General features: G+C 41.3%; 1 protein-coding gene across 11 annotated transcripts in view; it reads right to left on the minus strand.

The window, feature by feature from the left end:
• The window catches only part of NPAS3 (neuronal PAS domain protein 3), a 628,833-nt gene that overhangs the window by 532,015 nt on the left and 72,148 nt on the right, over positions 1-24,670 (minus strand). For 6 of the 11 annotated variants that reach the window (XM_081859317.1, XM_081859314.1, XM_081859320.1 and 3 more), the window contains exon 2: positions 5,199-5,288. The exons of 4 other annotated variants lie outside the window; for them this stretch is intronic. In XM_081859317.1, the coding sequence (XP_081715443.1) occupies positions 5,199-5,288 (90 nt within the window). Of the gene's footprint in view, positions 1-5,182; positions 5,289-24,670 lie in introns of all 11 variants that reach the window. One more of the 11 variants, XM_081859323.1, reaches the window with a different exon arrangement.

Consider the following 24,670-nt stretch of genomic DNA (forward strand, 5'->3'; position numbering starts at 1 on the left):
TCAGAAGGAATTGTTTTCTGAAAGCTTGATAAAACAATGTTACAAAAAGAGAAGCTGACAGACAGCGGCAGCAAGGTTTCTCTGCAGACATCTGCCCAGTGCCATCTCTGTACCTCCCTGTGGTCTGGATCACTGAAATGGATAAAGCAATGTCCTCTGGATGAAGACATCCCTGTGACATTTTGCAGTTGCCCTACTCCTACAGTCAAGTAAGTTTTAGGAGAGGGGATAGTGGTAGAGGGAAGGAAGGAAGCCTGGAGGTAGTAGGAGGGTTAAACCTCAAAGCAAAGCAAGTCTGCCTGTTCTGAATTTGGATCTGGCTCCTTCTGGATCAGCGATTTAATCAAATTGGATGGTCAATTAAGATTTGTTTGACTGGATGTTAGCCTTATTTATTGACAGATCTTATATGCGTCTTAATATAAAAATAAATCCCTATGCAGTTTTCATGCTTAGTTTATGCTACAACCCACCTTAGTTCCTTAGGTTAGTTATAACAAAGTCTAAGTGAAAGCAATGCAACCAGAGTCCATTTTACCGAAATTGTTCCATTAGGTGTAATGTAGCCTAATCACATTCGTTTTCATGGGAAAGATAAATTTGCTGACCAGCATTGTTTAATTGTGGGTGTTTATATTTTAATATTTGTGTAACTGCTTTTTATTCTTTGGAAACTGCTTAAAAGCCTATTTTTGGCACTAAGCTGTATATCACTGAATAAACAACAACAATTTACAGTGAAATCCTACAGATAACTTTACTGGAAGCAATATCAGTAAGTTCAATGGGACATTCTCCTTGTTAAATGTGTACAGGATTGCAGCATAAGGCAACCTCCACTGAAAACAATTTGACTACTTCCGAGTAGATAGTTAGCTGTTGGCCATTATTAGCTTTAGCTGATTGTGGTTACTGCATGGGCATTTTACATAATTTAAATTTACTACTTTAATCTAATTTCACACTTGAAAATTCAAATGTCATCACAGAAGATCTCTTCATATCTGATCTAAAGCAATTAAAGTAAAACTCATTTATATAAATATTTTATATACTGATTTTTAATAAATGTTCTGTCAATCAGTGCATTTATCAATTAAAACACTTCGACAAAAGAGTGCCGACCATCGAATGAGACATTTGCACAAATGAATGACAATTCCAGTTGCAGGGGACAAACAATTCAGAGCTGTATTCCAGGTACATTCCCCAATGCAACATCACGTTACCTATGATGGTTACTAGACCCTTGGATGTGACAATTCAGTGTCTGGAGGACACTCTTGTCCACCACTGTACAAGAGTCCACAGTTCTTTGAATCCAAACTAGATTTTTATGGACAGTTCAGTTTGCCATTTTTTCACTTGTTGGCATCCATCTGTCTCAAGTGACAATGGACTGCCTCCAGAGGTGAATCGCTGCATTAGTAGCCCCAAATGCCTCTGGAACACGAGCCTGGGAAGAGCGTATGGAGGCCTGGACGACGAGACCCCCTCTCAGCCTTGCTGATATGGTCCAAAGGAAAGCAGAGAAATACTTTGACACCAGCTTGGCTGAAGGACTTGCCAGAAGGAGGTGTACAAGGCACTATCCAACCGTCTTAAGGACTCCACTCCAGATTTGTGTAGAGTTTACTCCTTAGCCTTTTCTTCTCCCAAATATATCCTGCAAAGCAGGGGAGGTTTAGGATCAGAGTCTTCTTTCTCTTAGAAGGGTTACCTTCCCAGGTTGCTAAGCCCCATCTGCCCCTCGCTTCCCTCTACAGCACGTGCAAAAACCACCTTCTTAACCATTCAACTCACTACTGGTTTCATCTGCACAATCTGCCAGAGCCTGTTTAACATGCAGGGGAAGTCCCTAACTCACCAAGGCTTTGGGACCCATCGGCTACTCATACCTGGTTTAGCCTGTCAGTTGAAGCCATTCCCAGGATGTGGTTGTTGTCACATGATGACAGCTTCTAGGAGCCACAGTTGAGAGCCGAGTACAGGGTAGGGACCAACTACCTCAGAAGGAGCATAATGTGTTCCCCACTACCAAGTGATTAATTAATGCTTAGTAATTAGGTGGCGCTGTGGTGTAAACCACTGAGCCTTGGACTTGCTGATCGGAAGGTCGGCAGTTCGAATCCCAGCGATGGGGTGAGCTCCCGTTGTTCGGTCCCAGCTCCTGCCAACCTAGCAGTTCAAAGCACATCAAAGTGCAAGTAGATAAATAGGTAAACAGCGTTTCCGTGCGCTGCTCTGGTTTCGCCAGAAGCGGCTTAGTCATGCTGGCCACATGACTCGGAAATCTGTATGCAGACAAACGTTGGCTCCCTCGGCCAGTAAAGCGAGATGAGTGCCGCAACCCCAGAGTCGTTTGCTGCTGGACTTAACTGTCAGGGGTCCTTTACCTTTTTTTAATTCTAAAGTTCTACACTTAATAGTTCTTTATACAACCCCATATTTAATATAACACTGATACCTAAAGGACATCTTCCTCCTCCCCCCACCACTGGTGATCACCCCAGCCTGCTCCACAGCATCTCCCAATCCTTTGGAGTAGATGTGGCGACTGCAAAGGAGGAGGAGGAGAAGGGAAAGTGCTGTTCCATGAGTGGAAGCCTGTTCTACTAGCAAACACAATTGGATGCAAGCCTACAGAATAAATCCCACTATTTGTATTAGGACACAACCTCACATTGACCACTTTTCTTACAGATCACAACACAGTAGGGATATGTTTATCATGTTGATATACAATAGTTAAAATCGATGCTTAATGTGAAATTTATGTTGCAATTAAATTATAGTGTTTTATTTTATTGTATGGGGTATCAAATGTTGCTGTACAGGGCTCTGGAATGAGACTTGCTGAAATGTTTGTATAGAAATGTTCCAAATGCATGAGGTGGGGAGTTGTTTAGGGTTTTTTGTTGGAGTGGGGTTGTTGCTGTTAATGTTATTAATTTTTTGCATCTTCATTTTAGAGCTTGTTATGACTCATGTGGAAATTAATTTAGTTTGGTTGTGTACTTTTTGATAGTTCATTTATTGTTTATGACTATTGTACTTTTGTTATGTTTCTTTTTTCATGTTGTAAACCACTTTGAGTATGGTTTTAACTATGGAAAGGTGGCATACAAATAAGTTATGTTTCTTTCTCTGTTCCAAGATTTTATCTTGCTCATAAGGACCTTATCTGACATAACTTTTAAATCTGTTGTCATTTTATAAACCCTGTATTACTGTCAGTGATATATCCTGAAATGTTGGTAAAGCTTTGGAAACTTCAGGTTGTCCATATTTATAATGAAGTGTTTTAGGATGGGTTTGTATATTAGGGAAATAAACTCCACAATGCAAGTCTATATGGAGAAAACAGTTATCAAACAACTAGTCTACATCTGAAATACTGCAAGGAGCAGGAGGCAACCAATAAATGAATGAATGACTAAAGCACAAAACAGAAACCTATTAATACAACAGTCCTATAGCAAAATCTGCCAGGCTGAGCAGGTTAGGATCCAACAGATCTCTGGCTGAGCTGGGAGATTTGTGGCACAGCTCCCTTATCCTCAGCTCAGCCAAAGATATGGCAGTGCATCTCTGCCATCCCAGTTCAGCCAGGACCCAGCTGGATAAGCCAAGTCTGGTGGATCTTAAGATGACATAGAAATAAGGGTGTTGTTGGAGCATGGTGTGGGTGGAACTAGAGAGAGGGGTATTAGGATGGATCCTATCCCTCTTGTGACATAAGTAAAACTGGCAAAAGGGTGGTGTAACTCAAACACTATTTTAAAGGCTTATTTCCCCTCCTCTAGGCTTAGGCTGACTCAGCCAACCATAACCCTTCTGCTGGGCCGAGTCTGAATCGGATGCAACTTTATACCAGCTTAATCTACTCCAGCTTGCTTTACGCCAGCTTCCTGTTTGTAGGATTGCTCCTAAATTATGCAAATCTTGTGTTAATTTGTCTGCCGCCAGTAACAGTGGTGCACTGCTGATTTAGCAGCGTTAATTCATCAGGCTTATTCCGTTACACTGTACACCTTATCTTTGGCGCTTATTTCTTAGTACATCAAGTTTCATAATTGCACTGTATAAGTTATGATATAAAGGCAGAAGATTGTTTTGCAATCAAACAATGATCATTCAAAATCAGATATGGATACATAAATCTGTATTTATCCAAATAGATAAGGACACAACGGAAACGCACACACACATGCAAACTAATTTAACTATTAGTCGTTTACCAGCTGTATACATGCTAGTAGTCATATCCAGGAAATGTAGTACTCATAGCTACCAACGACAGGTTATTGCAATGGGAACTGAACAAGACATGGGATGGAGTTTTGCAAGCATTTCCCCACCACTAGGTACATTTTCTGCATGCATCAGCTTATTGCATCTGATACAGATGACACATGTATAGACCTATTTCTGAGCATAAACTGCAGCAACTGGACTATTGCTAAATTTATTCATGAAATAAAGGAATATTCATCCACGGTGAAAAAGTTAAAAGAAAAAGAAAAACTTGTCTTACTATAAGATATATTAAAACCCAAACTATATTACATTTTCTTGCTTAGGCCAATATCTGCCTATAATGACTTTCTGCAATACACTTGTAACATTGTCTAGTCACTAACAAATTCAGATACTGTTAGGCAAGGGACAAAGCCAAATGACTGAAAAAGCAAAAGGACTCAACTTCAATTTAACTGTCCTGTAAGGTACATACTAATTAGCTTCAAAGCTATGAAATCCTAGCTAGCATGTTAAGTCTGCTACATGACAGTATAATTTGCCTTCTTAAAGGATTATGCAAATTACAACTCATCATTCCATTACACGACTGAAAAAAGTGACAGCTAATTTATACATAACACACCTTTCAAATCCCTAAGATGTGAAGCACCTGTGCAATATACTTTGCCTAGGTTTTTCTGGGTTTAAGTACTTGTTTACTGCAATATACAGAAGCATACCTAAGAGATTTAATAAAGTCCTAGAGGTTTATTTATTTCCCTTTTAACTTCAAGAGCACAATTCCCAAGTATGAAAACAACATATATCTGCCCCCAATTTCAAAGGTATTTCATTCAAACAGAAGTGTAAGTTTTCAACACATGTTTAACTTCTGAATAGAGGGACAGCACTAACGCCACGAGCCAGGAGAAAGACTCACACAGATTTCAACATACTTCTGGTAGGTAGATTCACAGTAGATTCCGTCATATCTGTAGATTTTCCTACATTCTGATTGGTTGGGCAGAGGATGCTGGACAGTTATTCTGTAGAGGTATCAAAAACAGATATACATGACTAGAGATTCTCTACAGTCAACTGTAATGCAGGACAATTAGTATTCTGAAAGGTACTGTTATTATATGTTACATCTATCTCATCTTGTTACATCAACTACATTATAGCTATATATATATATATACATATATATATCTACATTATAGGACAAGTTCCACTTCTGGAATGTAGCTCTGAAAGTAAACTAAAATATAATTCTGTGTAAGAGAAAATTTCTCTTCTCCTCAAAATAGAGACAAAATAGGACACACATAAAAAAAACCCTCTTTGGAGTAATTAAACTTTAATGCTCCCCCCCCCAATAAAGAACATCACACTTAACTAGCAAAAACTGTCTTTACATCTGTTAAGGATTCCAATCTGTGCCCATGGATGTTCAGAATGATTGAGAACTTTTAAAACTCTGCCTACTCCAGTTCCCCATGGTGACAGAAACTGGACTGTCACAGGACTGGGGCTTACCACATAATTTTATAATCTAGAATTAAGCATTACATTCAATGCTATTTTTATGTTAAGGAATACAACAAATTGCATGGAATATTCATTTTAGATTTTAACCTTTTTTTGGAATAAAATTCGTTTTTGTGATATTGCATAAAACCTAAGTAATTAACCTGCAATCTGAGTAATTCCCTTTCATTCCTAATGGGCTACTCTTAATATGCCCATCAGAGGAGAAATCAGCTCAGAAGATTGCCTGTTACCAAAATATTTATTCATATCAAAATAATAATAATAATAATAATAATAATAATAATAATAATAATAATTTATTTATACCCCACCCATCTGGCTGGGTTTCCCCAGCCACTCTGGGCGGCTTCCAAAAGAATATTAAAATACTGTGATACATCAAACATTAAAAGCTTCACTAAACAGGGCTGCCTTCAGATGTTTTCTAAAAGTCTGGTAGTTGTTGTTCTCTTTGACATCTGGTGGGAGGGCGTTCCACAGGGAGGGTGCCACTTCCGAGAAAGCCCTCTGCCTGGTTCCCTGTAACTTGGCTTCTCGCAATGAAGGAACCGCCAGAAGGCCCTCGGTGCTGGACCTCAGTGTCCGGGCAGAACGATGGGGGTGGAGACGCTCCTTCAGGCATACTGGACCGAGGCCGTTTAGGGCTTTAAAGGTCAGCACCAACACTTTGAATTATGCTCGGAAACGTACTGGGAGCCAATGTAGGTCTTTCAAGACCGGTGTTATATGGTCTCGGCGGCCGCTCCCAGTCACCAGTCTGGCTGCTGCATTCTGGATTAGTTTTGGTTTCCGAGTCACCTTCAAAGGTAGCCCCACGTAGAGCGCATTGCAGTAGTCCAAGCGGGAGATAACCAGAGCATGCATCACTCTGGCGAGACAGTCCGCAGGCAGATAGGGTCTCAGCCTGCGTACCAGATGGAGCTGGTAAACAGCTGCCCTGGATACAGATTTGACCTGTGCCTCCATGGACAGCTGTGAGTCCAAAATGACTCCCAGGCTGCGCACCTGGTCCTTCAGGGGCACAGTTGCCCCATTCAGGACCAGGAAATCCTCCACACCTGCCCACCTCCTGTCTCCCAGAAACAGTACTTCTGTCTTGTCAGGATTCAATCTCAACCTGTTAGCCGCCATCCATCCTCCAACCGCCTCCAGACACTCACACAGGACCGTCACCGCCTTCACTGGTTCTGATTTAAAAGAGAGGTAGAGCTGGGTATCATCCGCATACTGTTGAACACCTAGCCCAAACCCCCTGATGATCTCTCCCAGCGGCTGCATGTAGATGTTGAAAAGCATGGGCGAGAGGACAGAACCCTGAGGCACCCCACAAGTGAGAGCACAGGGGTCTGAACACTCATCCCCCACCACCACTTTCTGAACACGGCCCAGGAGGAAGGAACGGAACTACTGTATGACAGTGCCCCCAGCTCCCAGCCCCTCAAGACGGTCCAGAAGGATGTTATGGTCGATGGTATCAAACGCCGCTGAGAGATCCAGCAGAACTAGGAAACAGCTCTCACCTTTGTCCCTAGCCCGCCGGAGATCATCAACCAGTGCGACCAAGGCAGTTTCAGTCCCATGATGAGGCCTGAATCCTGACTGGAAGGGATCCAAATGGTCCGCTTCTTCCAGGCGTGCCTGGAGTTGTTCAGCAACCACTTGCTCAATCACCTTGCCCAAGAATGGAAGATTTGAGACTGGGCGATAGTTGGCCATCGTGGCCGCATCTAAAGATGTTTTTTTAAGAAGCGGTTTAATAACCGCCTCTTTCAGCGGGTCTGGGAAGGCTCCCTCATGGAGGGAAGCATTCACCACCCCACGAAGCCCATCGCCCAGCCCTTCCCGGCTAGCTTTTATAAGCCAGGATGGGCAAGGATCAAGGAGACAGGTGGTTGGTTTCACGCGTCCAAGCAGCCTGTCCAGATCCTCGGAGGTAACAGATTAGAATTGATCCCACGCAATTTGACTAGACAGGACTCTAGCACTCTCCCGCCCCAGCCCTGCTCCCACGGTGGCGTCTACCTCTTCCCGAATCTGAGCGATTTTATCTGCAAAAAACTTTGCAAAATCATTGCAGGAGATCATGTGGCCCGTACTGGGCCCCGATGTTACAGGTGGTTCCGCTAAATTGCGGACCACCTGAAAAAGTCTCCTGCTGCTGTTTTCTGCTGATGCAATAGAGGTGGTGAAGAAAGTCTTCTTCGCCGTCACTACCACCACTTGGTAGGCTCGACATTGAGCTCTAACATGTGTCCGGTCAGATTCAGAATGGGTCATCCGCCACCGGCGCTCTAGCCATCTCCACGATTATTTCATTGCCCTCAGATCCGTGGAAAACCACGGGGCTGTCCGGGCTCCATGCAATCGGAGAGGGCGCTTCGGAGCCAAACAGTCAATAGCCCTGGTTAACTCCACATTCCAGCGGGCCACCAGGGAATCAGCTGAAAGGCCATCAACATGGGATAAAGCATCCCCTACCACTCTCTGGAAACTGTTTGGATCCATTAAGTGGTGGGGGCAGACCATCCGAATCGGTCCCACCTCCCTGCAGAGGGGAAGGGTCGCGGAGAAGTCAAGTTGCACCAGGAAGTGGTCTGACCATGGCACTTCTTTCGTTTCGCTTTTACTTAGTGTCAGATCACCAACATCCATAGAGGTAAACACCAGGTCCAAGGCATGTCCGCGGCTATGGGTTGGGCCAAACTTATTCAGGGACAGCCCCATGGAGGCCATGCTTTCCACGAAGTCCTGAGCGGCCCCTTGTAAGATCGTGTCGGCATGGATATTAAAATCCCCTAGGACAACCAAACTAGGTGTCTCCAGGAGAACATCCGCCATGACCTGAAGCAGCTCGGGCAGGGAGTCCTTGGTGCAGCAGGGAGGTCGGTACACCAAAAGGAATCCTGTAGTGCCCCTATTGCCCAACTTCCAGAACATGCACTCAGAGAACTGGGTCTTTCCAATAGGGCGCCTGGTGCAAACTAATGACTTCCTAAAAATCACTGCAACCCCCCCTCCCCGCCCACAAGGCCTGGGTTGCTGTGCGTAAGAGAAACCTGGTGGACAAGCAGCGGCAAGGACAGGCCCATCTGCTTCATCCAACCAAGTCTCTGTTACACATGCCAGGTCAAATCCTCCATCCATGATCAAGTCATGGATGGCAGTGGTCTTATGAATCATTGACCTGGCATTGAACAGCAGCACCTTCAGGTCATGTGGGTATCCCTTGCTGATTCTAGTATCCGTCCGGTCAGGACCAGACCCGGAGGCAGGGATAGTCCTCAGACAACGACTAAACCTGCCTCCTCTGTAATGACATGGTCTGGTCTTAGAGTAACTCCTCCTCCTACCCGTGATCACTGAGATCGGTTGTCCTGTTAGCTAATGTTTCCAGCCTTAACCTTTATAAAGCACTGTACCTAGATAGCTCAACAAAACCGCTTTTTATATGTATTTATTTTAATAGTAAAATGTGTGACCTGGGTTTCCTAACAACTGTCACATGATTTACTCTAGATGATGGAACTATTATGGAAATGGGAACTATTCTGAATTCAATTTCTATGTATTTTCCTAAAGTTATAACAATGGTCTTATTTCTTTCCCTCTTTTATACATCTTTATAAAACTACAATAATAAAATAAACTGCCACCTACAAAAGCAATAGTCTACAGTGATTCATCCACATGAAATTCTTGTGCAACTGCTTGGGAATGATAAGGCATAGCACTAAAATTAACAAAGAAACTGCACTACTCTAATTGGTCAAAAAGTGTTTATTCTCAACATGCTATGGATCATGCAAGTATACTGCAGAATTTAATCAATGAAGAAATCACACCTTGAACCTTCTAAACTTAGTTTTTAAATAGTACCTGCTTTGTATGCCTCTACAATTCTTATTTGAAGACATTATTTAAGTACACCAGGCGAATCCATTAGCATGGAACCCATAGCACTAATCACTTTTGCTATAATCCCATACCTACCTACCTTGGCATGAGCTCAACTGAAAGGGGACTTTGTGGACCACAAGTTAACCATGAGTCAACAAGTGTTATGCAGCAGCAAAAAATGGCTAATGCTATTCTGGGCTGCATCAATAGATATCCCGATCAAGGGAAGTAATAGTACTGCTTGGTCAGTACTTGGTCAGACCACACCTGGTGTCCAGCTCTGGGCACCACTATTTAAGAAGGGTATTGACAAGCTGGAAAGTGTGCAGAGGAGGGCAACCAAGATGATCAAGGGTCTGCAAACCTAACCTTATGAGGAACGGTTGTGGGAGTTGGGTATGTTTAGCCTGGGAAAGAGGAGACAGAGAGGACATATGATAGCCAACTTCAGATATCTAAAGGCCTGTCACATGGAGGATGGAACAAGCCTGTTTTCTCTTGTCCTGGAGGACTTGAACCAATGGATTCAAGTTACAAGAAAGGAGATTCCAACTAAACTTCAAGAAGAACTTTCTGACAGTAAGAGCTGTTCAGCAGTGTAACAGACTCCCTCAGAAGGTGGTTTGCTCTCCTCCAATTAAGGTTTTCAAGCAGAGGCATGAATGCTATAGTTGAGATTCCTGCATTGCAGGGGGTTGGACTAGATGACCCTCAGTGTCCCTTCCAACTCCACAATTCTACGATTCTATAAGTCTAAGTTACAAAAAAGGAGATTTCAACTAAACATCGGGAAGAACTTTCTGTGCTCAACAGTGGAACAGACTCCCATGAAAGGTGGTGGCCTCTCGTTTCTTGGAGGTTTTTAAGCAGAGGTTGGGTGGTCATCTGTTATGTATGATCTAGCTGAGATTCCTGCATTGCAAGAGGTTGTACTAGCTGGCCCTTGGGATCTCTTCCAACTCTACAATTCTATGATTCTAGGTGCCAGAAATTAAGAATTATCTAGTAGATGCATTTCAATCAATCCTGTAACCAGACAAATCACAGTGAATCCAGTCAGATAGCAGGTAATCAGCAAGGGGGTTGCTGGTTAGGAATAATAACCTTTCCCATGTATGCTCTTTCTTCGGAACCATATTGCAGAAACCCTACCCAAATTAATTTTGATCACTCGTTCTTTAACACATTATGTTGACAGGGAGGGTTGATCTCATATGTTCCATATAAAAACTGATTTTGCTCAAGATCAAACTGTATATTGGCTATTTACTCTGGGTACTGTATATTCCTGTTCCATTTTATGCTTTAAAATTGATTTCTTGTATATATTTTCTCAGAATTGAAAATTAAAGAACTGAATAGCATTCGAGCCTAATCAATTTGCACTGGTTAACTGAAATCACTTTCCACTCGGTTTTGAAATGTTTGTAGAATGAAAATCCTAATTCTCACATAACATTTTTGGCACAACCAACCCCACTGTTGCTTTGCTTGTGACAGCAAGAGGTTAATGTTTTTAAAATGTACTATGGAAGAATACAGCTGCAGTCCCTCCCTACAAAATGCTAGCAGCGTAACTCAACACCCTGTTAGAATCAAACGAACAAAACCCCACTTAATATTTGTATCTCCCTTGCTATAAGTGTTATATTTTCAATAAAAAATAAATAAATCCTGCCCATTCTATGACCTGCTTCTCTTTTTTAAAAATTATATGCTTTTACTGAAAAGTTTCAGAAGAAGCTTTCAAATACAGCTAGATTTCTCCTCCCACTTTGACATGTCACTTCAACTCAAAATGGACCCATCATATAACTCAAGGTGGAACTTTAAGTGAATTTACATACATGTGAAACATGTAAAGCTATGACTAATTTTAACTCACAGGGCAGAATTTAAATAATTAGTTACAAGAAGTCAAACTAAAGGAAGAAAGGAGGAAAGAGATGGTTAGAGGCAGAGTAGTAAATTGTTCCATTTTTGCAGGTAATCTAAATGCAAACTAGAAGCAACTTATCATGAGAATGGATTTTCCACCATCTGGTCAAATAACAGGGGATTTGTCTAGTGGCAAGCAAAGAATGGAATGATGTGAGAAAGATTAGCGGGCAAGTCCTACAGTTGGCTAAAATGTATTTTGTGCAAACAAGAACAGATGACGCCTTAACAATTACACCTGTCAAAAACTCCAGAAAGCAATCCATCTCTGAACAGCCCAGTTGAAAACAGGCTAGTTCATAACAAAATGAATTTTTTTAAACAATTGCCAGCCATAACAGTTTGATGCATGACAAGCTTAGGAAGTCATGTTCCACGTTCAAGTGAAACCTTAACTAACTGGACCCTGGGTTTTTGTGATAAGTAAGATATTAAACTGGGGAAAATCCTTTTCTGCAGTAATGCAAATAACAGGCAGCCTCTCTGAGGCAAACGAATTCAGAGTTAAACCATAGCTTTTACCTATGCTACCATGCACAGGTATTTTAACATTCTCAGAATGAGAGAAATGGTTTGGGGGCATATTTCCATGTCTGTGAATATATGTAAAATTCAGCACTTGGGTCCCCCCCCCTTTCAGGATATTAGGTCTTACCAGTAACTAGAGAACTCCCTAGAATTTTTCGTGACTAATAAAATGCAGTATAATTATGTAGGGTTAATGTTTTACCTGGCCTTCAAGAGCTAACCTACTGAATTTCTGCAGAAGAGACATTACCTTTTAGAAGAATATGTGGAATTAGATGAATAAATTATATTTTCCTTTATGTAATCTGTTTTTGTTTTGTTATACAACTGACCAGTTCTACTAACTTATGGGTAAAATCAGGATTTGGAGCCAGACCAGAGTGAAAATGCTGCACATATTCTGAAGGTTGCAGTTGACTGAGCATCCCAAACCAATTTCCTGTCTTTGTCTGGAACAATGGTCTCCATACTGTCCTCCCCAAGCAAAGGGAAAAGTCAGTTTTAAAGCTAAATTAATATTAACAAGAGGGGTGGTACATCCTGTTTTGCCATTTGAGGTGAAACAGGAAGTGTTGCCCACCCTACTGCAGAAGTGAGATCTCACCATTAATCGGTGCTGGTGCCAATTCTCCAGCAACAGGGCACCTGAGACAGTTGCTCCACCCCTGCCTTGTGGTTGGGCCAGGTCTTAATATCAGCTGTAAGCAACACTTTGAATCTGCACTTTTCTCCCTTTCAGTGCCAAAATAATAGCCTCTAGTCTTTTGCCCCTGTGTTAGCTGTGAGAGAAGACAACAGAGGAGCTTGCTCCAAGTGCAAAGGGATCCCTCAGGATGCTGATAGGAACCAGTCCTGATCTCTGCTTGAGGTCAGCATTTAATCATAATTGCAGCTGTGTATATGCTAAGAACAGGGCCCTGTTCAGCACTTCAGGGAAACATACTGTGCCACCTTCTTTTAGGGGGTAAGGATTTGACTAGAAAGTGGGAGGTGGTTATTCGCAGCACATTTTTCTGTCTGCAGGGCCCTGTTTCTCCTTCTTCCCATATACCTGAAGGAGCGTCTCCACCCCCCATCGTTCTGTCCGGATGCTGAGGTCCAGCGCTGAGGGCCTTCTGGCGGTTCCCTCATTGCAAGAAGCAAAGCTACAGGGAACCAGGCAGAGGGCCTTCTCGGTAGTGGTGCCCACCCTGTGGAACGCCCTCCCATCAGATGTCAAACAGATAAACAACTACCTGACATTTAGAAGACATCTGAAGGCAGCCCTGTTCAGGGAAGTTTTTAATGTGTGACATTTTAATGTATTTTTAATCTTTGTTGGAAGCCGCCCAAAGTGGCTGGGGAAACCCAGCCAGATGGGCAGGATACAAATAATAAATTACCATCATCATCACCATTACCGTATTTTTCACTCTATAACACGCACCCGACTATAACACGCACATAGTTTTTAGAGGAGGAAAATCCGTAGGCATGCCACCCGTAGGCATTTCCTCCATAACACACACAGACATTTCCCCTTACTTTCTAGGAGGAAAAAAGTGAGTGTTATGGTGCAAAAAATGCGGTATTTGTGGACCTGGGTTGTTTCCACCTAAGCATTTCACTTCATTGATATATCTGTTTGTATTCCATAATGTATTGGCTCGCCCAAGAGTGCTCAGTTCTGCATCAGGAACCAAAGTAAAAATTAAAAAAATAGGGCTTTTAGAGATCTATGAACAATTGAGAGTAATATGGTATAGCTCATAAAGACTTAGAATTCTGAAATCTTGAGATATTGATCAGAATTCAACTAACAAGTCCCACTAGGAACCCTGTGCAAGGACCTCTGCAAGCACAACGGGGCTTTCCCCCTCTCCCAAGCTCCCCTAAAATTGGCTCAGGGAAAATTTAGGAGAACCCCCAAAACAGCATGTAAGTGGAAGACCAGGGGTGGGGTGTCATTCTGTCTGGCAAGCTGAATAGCTTGTGCTGACAGAATTAACTGCTTTACACACACAAAAATTATACAGGTCAGTATTTCAGTCCACAATTAGAGGACTATGAAACAGGGTACATAGGAAACGTGTCTGTGCCACAGTAGCATGGAAAACATAACTATGCAAAATGTATTTCCAGAATTCAGGACTCTTCTCAGTTTGTTGTAACTTTTAACCTTTTAAGGATTTATGTTGTATGTATCACTCAAACAGGGGCAATCACTTGCTCCTATGGGGTGGGGTGGGGGAATGTTATCACCAGTTGGAAATCTGATGGCCATCACTATTGTGCTTGCCTTTTCCAGCAATGGATAAGCACCAAACTCAATGGCTAAAAATCTTTTATCATCCACTTGGCATTTGTTCCCATTGATCTTGAAGCATTGTTGCCATGCCTGCAGACCATGGCAGTGATAGACACAGATTTGCACGAATGACTCTTTTCTTCCCCTTCTGAAAGGAGACAGGGGGTAGCTTTGAGATACTTGCTTGTGTGCCCTGCTTGCTTTCTCTTTCGGAAAAGCTGCAAGGTTGCAGTCAGGTAAATTTTGTGTTCATTAGGAGAGATATGTAGCAAATGACACTCAGTCTGCATTTCCATCCATTTGTCTCACATAGAGAAGCCATCCGGGTTTCCTCTGCCTGCAGAAATGCATAACTAGCTTGGCAATATTTATATAATTTTAAGTAACAAATTGAACTAAAAATACAGTCTTTACTGGTGGATCATGTGAAAGGCCCATCTAGCAGAGGATCTTGCTTTCCAGTTGCCAACCACAAGCAGGGCATGAGGGCAACTGCGTCCTTTTGCTTAAGTTCCCAGCAACTGGTATGCTGATGCATGCTGCCACTGATCCCAGGACTAATAGCTATGGATAGCTCTATATTCTGCCAATTTTTCTAAACACCTTTTAAAGCCATCTAAAAGAAAGGATTTTTTCCCCCTGCTAAGATTAAGAAAGGACGGCTCTCTGTGCTCTCCACTCTTCACCCTTGAAAATAGATTTGCAGACTTTTCTATTCTCCATCTGCTTCTAGAGGATCCCATCCGAACAGGACTTTTTCAGCTACACATTTGTGAAAAGCTAATAATTAAAAAGAACAACCTGTTCGTACCATTAGTGATTCTTCATGAATCCTTGCTTACTTCTAAAAACAAAGGCACCTCTAAACCTAAAGGAAAATCAAAAGACTGAAAGACTTTGTGGTCATCTAAAAATGTATTTTATAAACATACACCTCAAAATACTATTGGAATAGTTCGGTTTTTAAAACTGTCTTGTTTTGTTTTATCATATTGTATTATTAGCTTGCTATTTTTGCCTAGGAGCCACCCAGGGAACCTTTTTTTTATAGGGCACCCTATAAAGAACAGAATAGAAATAAAGATGGATAGGCAAGGAGGTAGATCTTTGTTCTGATCCCGCAAGGTCCTATTATTATCATCACTATTAGTATAACCGCTTCTGTCATCAATACTCAAGGCAACTGATAATAATCCAGTAAAAAACAAACATCTGCAACAATAATAGTCTTGGTAACTGAAATAATATTTCAGACATGTGAATTATAACAATTTGTGAACATTCAAAGGGAGGTTATACTTATTTATTCATACATACCGGTAAATACAAAAATACAAACATACATACAAGGAGTAAATGAAAGCAATAAAGGCACAACAATAGAAGAACAAACAATAAATAATTGAACCGTTTAAGCAATTATCAATTAAATGAAACACTCAAGTGATAAGCCAGCCAAATCGGCAGAACAAAAATAAGGCATATATATATATATAGATATATAGCTGCAACTGTCCTTGCCTTTAGACCTATTAGCGACAAATGTTTAAATCACCTTGCTGACTTTGCATTTTCTGGTTTTGAATTTTTGCTTTATAGCTTGATTTAGAATTTGAGGAAGGCCATAGGCCTCTTATAAGACTGTAAAAGGATTTTAGGTGGTCATCCTTTGCTTGCTATTCCAAAGTTCTAAAAACATTGCCCATTCTTGTTCAAAGCTATTTATTTTTTCTCTTGTCAGACCTATGAAATCTAGGTGATTTTGCTTGAAGTTGCCAGTTGTTACAGTTTAATGTACCATTCCCTCAAGTGGGTACATTTTTTGTCATTCCCTCTCAGTATTTTTCATTCAAGATTCTTGCTGCCAGATTCATATTAAATAATTTATCTCTGTCTTTAAATAGATTTAATAAAAAAATATTTTTGGTCTAGTTGAACAGTGTTTTCCAAATTGTTTCTTTTATTAGATACAATTTCCTGGCACTTTTTCTTTTTTCGGGATATGAATGAATCACGGAAATCATGAAATCAGTACCAATACAAGGTAGATATTGGCCAGGAAAGTCTCTCCTGTGATCACATGCTCTGAAGCATCAACGGACAAAACCTCAATATAAACAATTAACAATGTGGAAAAGATTCTGAAATGTATTAGTAACTTAAGAAATGTAACAAATTGCCTCTTGAAGTTGTAGAATCTCTTCAGAAGGGATACCGGGAAAGAGGATGTAAGTATATAACCAATTCTCCAGTACAAATTTAGGCTACTTTAGTGCAATGGATTGAACAAGGCAACTCTTCAATTCTATGACTGCCTGAAAATGAATAGTCATGAGCTCAAAATCCTCTGGATAGCTTAAGATATGCTATTTATAACCATGGCCTCCTGGAAAGGGAAGAATAACATTCCTTTCCACACTTGGGGAAGAATTGAAACCCTAAAGAGGTTGTTTATTATTTTCACATCTGTGAATAAATGTGACTAGGCAAAACTAAAAGATACAATTTATGGCAAAACTGCAAGCTGCAGTTTGAATTCTTTTGACATTTTCCTCGACTACATACCACATTTAAGCTATCTATTGGGAAAATACTGTAACAATGCTGGCATCTCCAACTAAGAATGTTTTTTGAGACACCAAACAGGGATTCATGGGGTATCCTTGAGGTACAGACTTGGGATATAAGCATACCCCAGTGTTTGGCTAATAACGGAACCTGAGCATAGGCTCAGGTTTTATCCTGACAAGTCCGCTTAGCCCTCATGCAATGCATACATTTAGAGCATCCATTATTGAGGAATTCCTCAGGAGGTGCGGAGACAACTCTTCAGTTCCCAGAAATCAGCCAGCTGAGGCACAGAGCATGCTATCTACCTTACCACAGATAGGAACCATAGAACGTAAGATGAATTCTCAGCTTTTGACAGCTTTCCTTCTCCTCCCCTGCAATTTCATAAAGGGATGCAGAGGGAACCACCAGCAGCAGAGGGTTGGCAAAAGCATAACAGCTTAACCTTGTTCTTTTTCTGAACTTAACATAAATGGTGGAATTCAATGCAGCGTGGTTATGCATATGAGGAAGGAGGTCCCTAGTGTTTGAAACTCCCATTGTTCTAGGCGCATTTTGCAACAGGGAATTTCATTAGCGCAAGCAGTTTCTGAATTCTGGGCCTAACATTTCAGATTAAAACTGCACAGTGGCAGGAAAGGAGGACCTTTTCCTGCCCGCCCACTTCCAGCTGCTCTCTGAAGACTGGAGAAGAGACCCTCTTAAGAATATGGGGGGGCATGGGAAGGACTAGACTAGGCTTCTCAACCTCTGCCCTCCAGCTGTTTTGAGACTACAGTTCCCATCATCCCTAACCACCCGGTCCTGATAGCTAGGGATCATGGGAGTTGTAGGACAAAAACATCTGGAGGGCCGAGGTTGAGGAAGCCTGGACTAGACCATGTGAAAAATGAACATAATATTTTAGCAGCAGTTCATTCATTTTCAGCTTTGTATTATTTAAAAAAAAAGTGTGCCTAGACATTCATATCTCAGTGTCTAACAGTGGGTCCACTTATGTAATGGAACTTTCCAACATCTCCCCCCACTGCATGGCCCCTACAGAGCCTATTTGGGGGCACATGGGGATGGGCACATTGTGTGCGCAACTGTGCAAGTGGACCTTGTCCTGCACACACAACAATTTAGTTGAATTCCACCCAAACCCTTCAGTAGTGGGGGTGGGGAGATAAGCTTCCACTGACAGTTATTCAAAGAGTTCATAAAAACAAGTTAATTACAAATCAAGACAAGGAGCTTCACTCATTACTGAAGGTAAGGGAGCTGGGCTGTGACAATTTGCCTTCATTGCCACCATCTATTACTCTGCTGCACATGTGCACGATCTTCATATGACATGGAACCCTGCACATTCAGTGCTCCTAAGCATGTACAACAGGCTTCACTTTCCAAACATTTCCCCAGATGTGCAGATGCTGAGGTTGAAGGTATGACTACCATGAAGGGAAAAGCAGTGTAAATTCTGAAATAAATGGTGCACTCGCATATATTTTTAGGAGGAATTATGGACAGATTTATGGTTGGCAAAATACTGTGGAACTGGTGGATAACTGTTTTGCAATGCTGAAATACGGTGTTATTTTATATTGAAATAAAAATATAAAGAATTAATATATCATCCCACATGTTGGGATAGAAGGTCACTTCTGCTTGCACCACAACAGCTGAAGGGCAGCAACCACCCATTAAAGTCACCAACTAATTACTACCTGCTCTCTACTACTGCTACTACCGCATTCACGAATGTTCTTCAGTCCTTAGTACTGCAAAGAATTGTGTATGAAAGTCACGGGGGGGGAGGGGAGAGATTCAGCATGTGCAGAGCATGTTAGTGCAGGGTACATTTACATGTTTACTTGAATCTTAGTAAATGCAACAGATGAATGTATTCAACATAAACCTATGGCATGTAAAGGTACTCGTCTTTCCTTTACCTTAATCCAGGGGTGGGTAATATTTCAGGAGTGAAGAACCACATGGGTGGTCAACCTTTTTTCTCTTTCTCCTCCATACATCTATTAATATCCTCTTTGTCTCTCACACATACATTATCCATTCTCTCTCATATTCATTCTCCCTCTCCCTCCCTCCTGCGCAATCATAGAAGCACACATGGCTGCCCCCCCAAGCCATCCAGCTTCCTTCCTTTACATTTGAGTACTTCCCTTTCTCCCCCTTGCTAATATCTTCTAGGCAACCAGCCGCCAATTCACTGCCATTTCAGCACTTGCCCCCCAGCCCCCCAAGCCTTCTAACCCTTTCTGCAAGTGCCGGAAGAGGCATGGGTAAAAGAATGCCATGCTAGAAGCAGTGTGTGAATCTTGCATGGTTCTGCTGAATTTTAGTGGGCAATTATTTTTGGTTTTAAGAAAAATGAACTAGGGTGATCCAAAATCTTCAACAGACACATTAATATACTGAGTCTTTCCTGCACAATTTTGCTCCTGTTCACTAATCTCAGCTGCTATTAATCGATATATAACTGAAGAGTGCTCTTCCAGCCTCTGTAGATTCTCTGCCATTTCAGCCTTGCTTTGTCCTTAGCCCATGTTGTAGTCCTGTGCTGCCAGCCACGGCAGAACTCAGTGGAGGAAGAAGCCAGCCAACCAGCCGAGTCTCAGGGGGGTACTTGCCTGGAGGCAGAGTCCGTATGCAAGGTTCAGTTCAGTCCTAAGGTCAGGAGTATCTCAGTTCACATAATCAGACGATCCGGGGGTCAAGAAAGCCAAGGGTCACAGGAAGCAAGGCACAGCATGGTCTGGCCAGGAACTACAAATGCTATTTCCAGCAACTGACTGAGGCTGGAAATCCTGCTCAAGAAGGTTGGTGCCAGCTGGTTCTCATCAGGAGCAAGAAGGCTGATCAGCAGCAGGTGGAGTCACTTTGTCTTTTGCTCCTTCAGGCTGCTGCTCAGCCGGTGAAGCTGACTCGTGGCCCACGAGAACCGTGAATCCAGCTCTACTCTCTCTGTTGCGCACATTCAATAAAATTAAAAAGCCAGGAGCCGCTGAAAGATGCAAACTGACTTCATGAGCTAGAATCTCATTTCCTTGGGGTGAGGTGGGCTGGAGATGTACAAGTGTACCCAAACCTTTGAAAGCTTAACTGGTCTTAGAACAGCAAATAGGCAAGGAGACCTTTTAGAAGCATGGAACTGGCAGGATCCATATTTCCAATTTGCTGTTCTCTCACCAACTGAGCAGAATTGGGGGACAGATCCAACACTCTTCTTTTCCTGCAGGGACATCTTTTGCAGGTAAAACCGCAACACGGCAGGGAATTTGGGGTTTGTGGGTCGCGCTGAAGGCCTTCAAGGTCTGCTTGCAGCTCATGAGTCATAAGTTGTCCATGTTTACTTTAAAGAAACACATACAAGAACATGTTCCCCATTCAACAAGCTACCATCTCAATCTGTTACTGGATCTGTTTTTATAGTGAGTGCCTAAAATAACTTCTGAACAATATCTATTTGGTAATGGAGATTTGTTTCAGGAAAACAAGTAAACATAAACAGGCAGCACTACAGTAATCTTGACACGTGTACACTATTTATTAGAACAATCACATTTATGGAGTTGGGGAAATGCTCCTGAGAATCAGCTTCTTGAAGTTTGACTTGGGCTGATGCCAGAACGTTTCAGGTTTAGTACTCGGGAGTATTGTTTAGAAGATAAATTGCCTGATATCAGATTTTGGGAAAGGTAGAATTACCATCAAGTCTTGTTGCATAACAATTCATTGGAGAGAACAAACCCTGTATTACTCATTCATGCTTATAATGAAGTAGTAATATGACTTAGGGGGATTTGATTTTAATACAAATTTTAGAAAATGTTGTTCATGTCAAGAGTAATCTACTGTATTACAAGTTTGAGATACAGTTTCAAAAAGATCCAGAGTCTTTAGTTCTTTTACCATGAAAGAGTGATAGTTTCCACTAATTGTAAAATATTTGCACAGATCTTCTATTTTTCACTCAATGAGAATAGCTCAATGGTTCAGTTTGAATGTACACTTTCTGTTTCTAAACCACAATTTGACAGCTAGGAACTAGAGTAGAGACCACAAGCTTCCCCACACTTGCTTGGTGAGTGTGTCAAAATACAGATTTTCTGCTTTTTCACAATAAGGCTATCAAGATATTGAGAAGACTTGCCACTTACTTAATAGCACTACCATACACCTGAGTCAATTTTTGCAAGGCAAATGCATAAGATTCTACTGGAAAAACCAGACTAGTTCAATTATTTCAGTTTTATTTTTGTAAGTTTTATTTGTTATGGTTAATAGTTACTTATCTTCTTTATTTAAAGAAAGGATTTTAAATCTAGGTACATAACTGTTTGATCTGAAGATAGTAGTTATTTTTTTCATTGGGTATGCTGACATATTTAATTCATCTGGCTTATATCTATTTATGCTTAATTTATGTATCATGCCCAGTTCCCTTGTTTTAAATAGTGGTGACCAATGGTTACAATCAAGAAATGTGAGATTAACAGAACCTTATTTTGCTGCTACCACACAGAGTGGCAGCACAGTTCCCCTTTAGGAGGCCTGTCCCTCACTCAATATTTTAATCTCAAAATGGCTTGGACCATCATTCCAGGGTTATTTGGGGAAGGAAACATGGCAGCCGTCACATAAACTAATATAAATGTGACTGGAAATAAATAATAAATCTTCAAATGAGTTATGTTTACTATTGAAGATAATACTGTAATACAACAGTTCTCCCTTAGTCACATCAGTGATTCACAACCACACACAAGTTATTTTACATTATGGAAAATCACTTGTTACCAGACCTTAAAAAAAAAAAGTTGTCTAGTGCATCAGAAATGAAGCTATGCTGATAACAGCTGGAATGAATGAAAGAAACAGAGGGGTGTGGGTTTTATATAGTAGTTATTATAGTGGAGTTTGTCAGAAGCAATATTCGTCTTGCTGTTTGACAGAAAAGACAATTTCCGTGTACATCACACCATAAATGAAATGTAAAAGTACGCTAGTATTATTCCATGTAATTTCGATTAGTTATGCTGTGTTGTTAAAAATGCTTTTTAAGCAACTCATAGTTTCAGCAATATTTATTGATGTATTCATTTTTTTTAAATCACAGGTGTGAAAAGTCTCAAAAGACAGATATTTAAAACTGTCCCTCTGCATTTTATTCCTTACCAATACATTTTGTAAGGAATAATAACTTCAGCATAACACCAAACAGTTTCTCAATTTCAAAGCCAGTAACAGCTATTAGCCTAATCTACCTAATTGAACAATGGATTTCTTGATGCAAGTGTAAATGCCAATTATAACTTCAATAATTCCCCCACATCTTAAGGTAAATGTCTAAAATATTTTAAAATACTACTATTTACATATACTCTGTATATGTAAGTTCAAATTTACAGAAATAGTTGACTATTTTCAGTGCCCATTTTTAACTTTAATTTAGTTTAAGACTGTGGTTAGGAAACCTGGGAAATTAAATTGTGACCAGCCTACTTTTCTTCTCTAACAGTGGTGTGAAAATTACATTTCAGGGTTTACAAAATTCAACAGGAATATAAAATTCCACTTAACTACCCCCCACAATATGTTTTATTATTACACCTGCTGTTTTCCACAAGCAACGTAAACTTTAGCAGAAAAAAAATTTCAGGACAGAAATCCTGCGTCGTCCCAGTATGAAGCAATTTCGCTTATATACCCACTGTATCTGCTGTTGAAACGGTTTAATAATAGAAGAGCATGCACTTTCATGTAATTCATAATTAGAAAACGACTACAACTGCATTATTTAAAATCATTCCTTTGTTATCAGCATCAGTTTTAGACAAAAGCAGGGAATCATTTGTGAGCCTTGGCAGACCCAGGCTGTTCAAAGCAATTGCTGTTCAGCATGAAAGCTGCAATGGAGGTCACAGAACAGGTCAGGAGGAAAGATAGTGTATCGATTTCACACCAGGAATAGAGGCGAAGCAAGGGCCCACTGTTGCTGCATGTGATGTATTTCACTACAGTTTAAGGCACATTTCATTCCAATTCAGGAGGGGGGTGGGGAGCAAAGGGCGAGTGGATTTCACACAGAATCATGATGAATTCTGAACTTGTGTATTTCAGTAAATACTGCCTTCCTGACATTAAGTATTTCTATATAACACAGTGAATATAATGGAAATTAGGCTGCAAGCATGTAGCAAACAGGACTAGCGGATAGGGTGTTATATTAAGCCTGCTTCCACAGGTAACAGCACAAGATAAATCTTGGAAGACAAAACAGACAATTGTTCGAAACTACGAACATTCTGACACGTGGCAATACTTCGTTCCAATGATCAGCATATCCTAACACGTGTTTGATTGTTTTAAAGTATTTTTACTCTGCTCATCAGCCAAAAAAGGGGTTTGCAGAGCAGCTTAAAAATACAGTGGTACCTCGGGTTAAGTACTTAATTTGTTCCGGAGGTCTGTACTTAACCTGAAACTGTTCTTAACCTGAAGCACCACTTTAGCTAATGGGGTCCCCTGCTGCTGCTGCTGCGTCGCCAGAGCACGATTTCTGTTCTCATCCTGAAGCAAAGTTCTTAACCTGAATAAAGTACTTGAACTTGAACTTGACTTAACCTGAAGCAATATTTCTGGGTTAGCGGAGTCTGTAACCTGAAGCGTATGTAACCTGAAGCGTATGTAACCCGAGGTACCACTGTATCAATAAGAAGCCAGTCCCTGCACTCAGGTGTACAATATTAAAAGTCGTGACAACAACAAAAAAACTAACTGGGAGGCTAAGAGGGAATAGCAAATCTGGACCCAGTTCTTACTTACAGGATTCCTGTAACAATGAGTTAGAAATGGAAGGAGCTAAGCTGATGGAAAGATCCTGCCTCTGCTATCGCTTGATGGAATGGATGCTCCAAGCTGACCACAGAGGGAGGAGCCTGATAAAGCAGGTTTTTTAGCGGAACACTGGACAGCCCTTAAGTCCCATTTCCCCCCTCCTATAGCCTGATATGCAGACATATCTCATGAATTTAAGATCAGATCTTTCTTGCACAGGTGGTTAATGTTTGGCAGTTAGTGACTGATTGGTTGAATACCTTTCTCAAATAATATTTCATACACAAGGCAGCGAACATCCGTTACTTCACATGTCTTATAAATACTTATAATTTCGTCCAGGCCTTCCCTCACCCATAGGATCAGACTTTTTTTATATGAACTCCAGTTTTTACTTGTTTTCATGAACTTTTATACTACTGTTTTGCTGGCTTTATGTTGTCTTTTCGTTTTAATTATACTGTTGCTGTTTTGATATTGTTTGTGTGAGTGTCTGGAAGGCGGTTGGCGGATGGCTGGCGAATGACAGATTGAAGAAGAAGAAGAAGAAGAGTTTGGATTTGATATCCCGCCTTTCACTCCCTTTAAGGAGTCTCAAAGCGGCTAACATTCTCCTTTCCCTTCCTCCCCCACAACAAACACTCTGTGAGGTGAGTGGGGCTGAGAGACTTCACAGAAGTGTGACTGGCCCAAGGTCACCCAGCAGCTGCATGTGGAGGAGCGGAGACTGAATCCTGACAAGACAGAAGTACTATTCTTGGGGAACAGGGGGTTGGAAGGTTTGGGGAACTGCCTGGTCCTGAATGGGGT

Source organism: Podarcis erhardii, assembly GCF_964252035.2.
Source record: "Podarcis erhardii genome assembly, chromosome: 1".
NCBI lineage: Eukaryota > Metazoa > Chordata > Lepidosauria > Squamata > Lacertidae > Podarcis > Podarcis erhardii.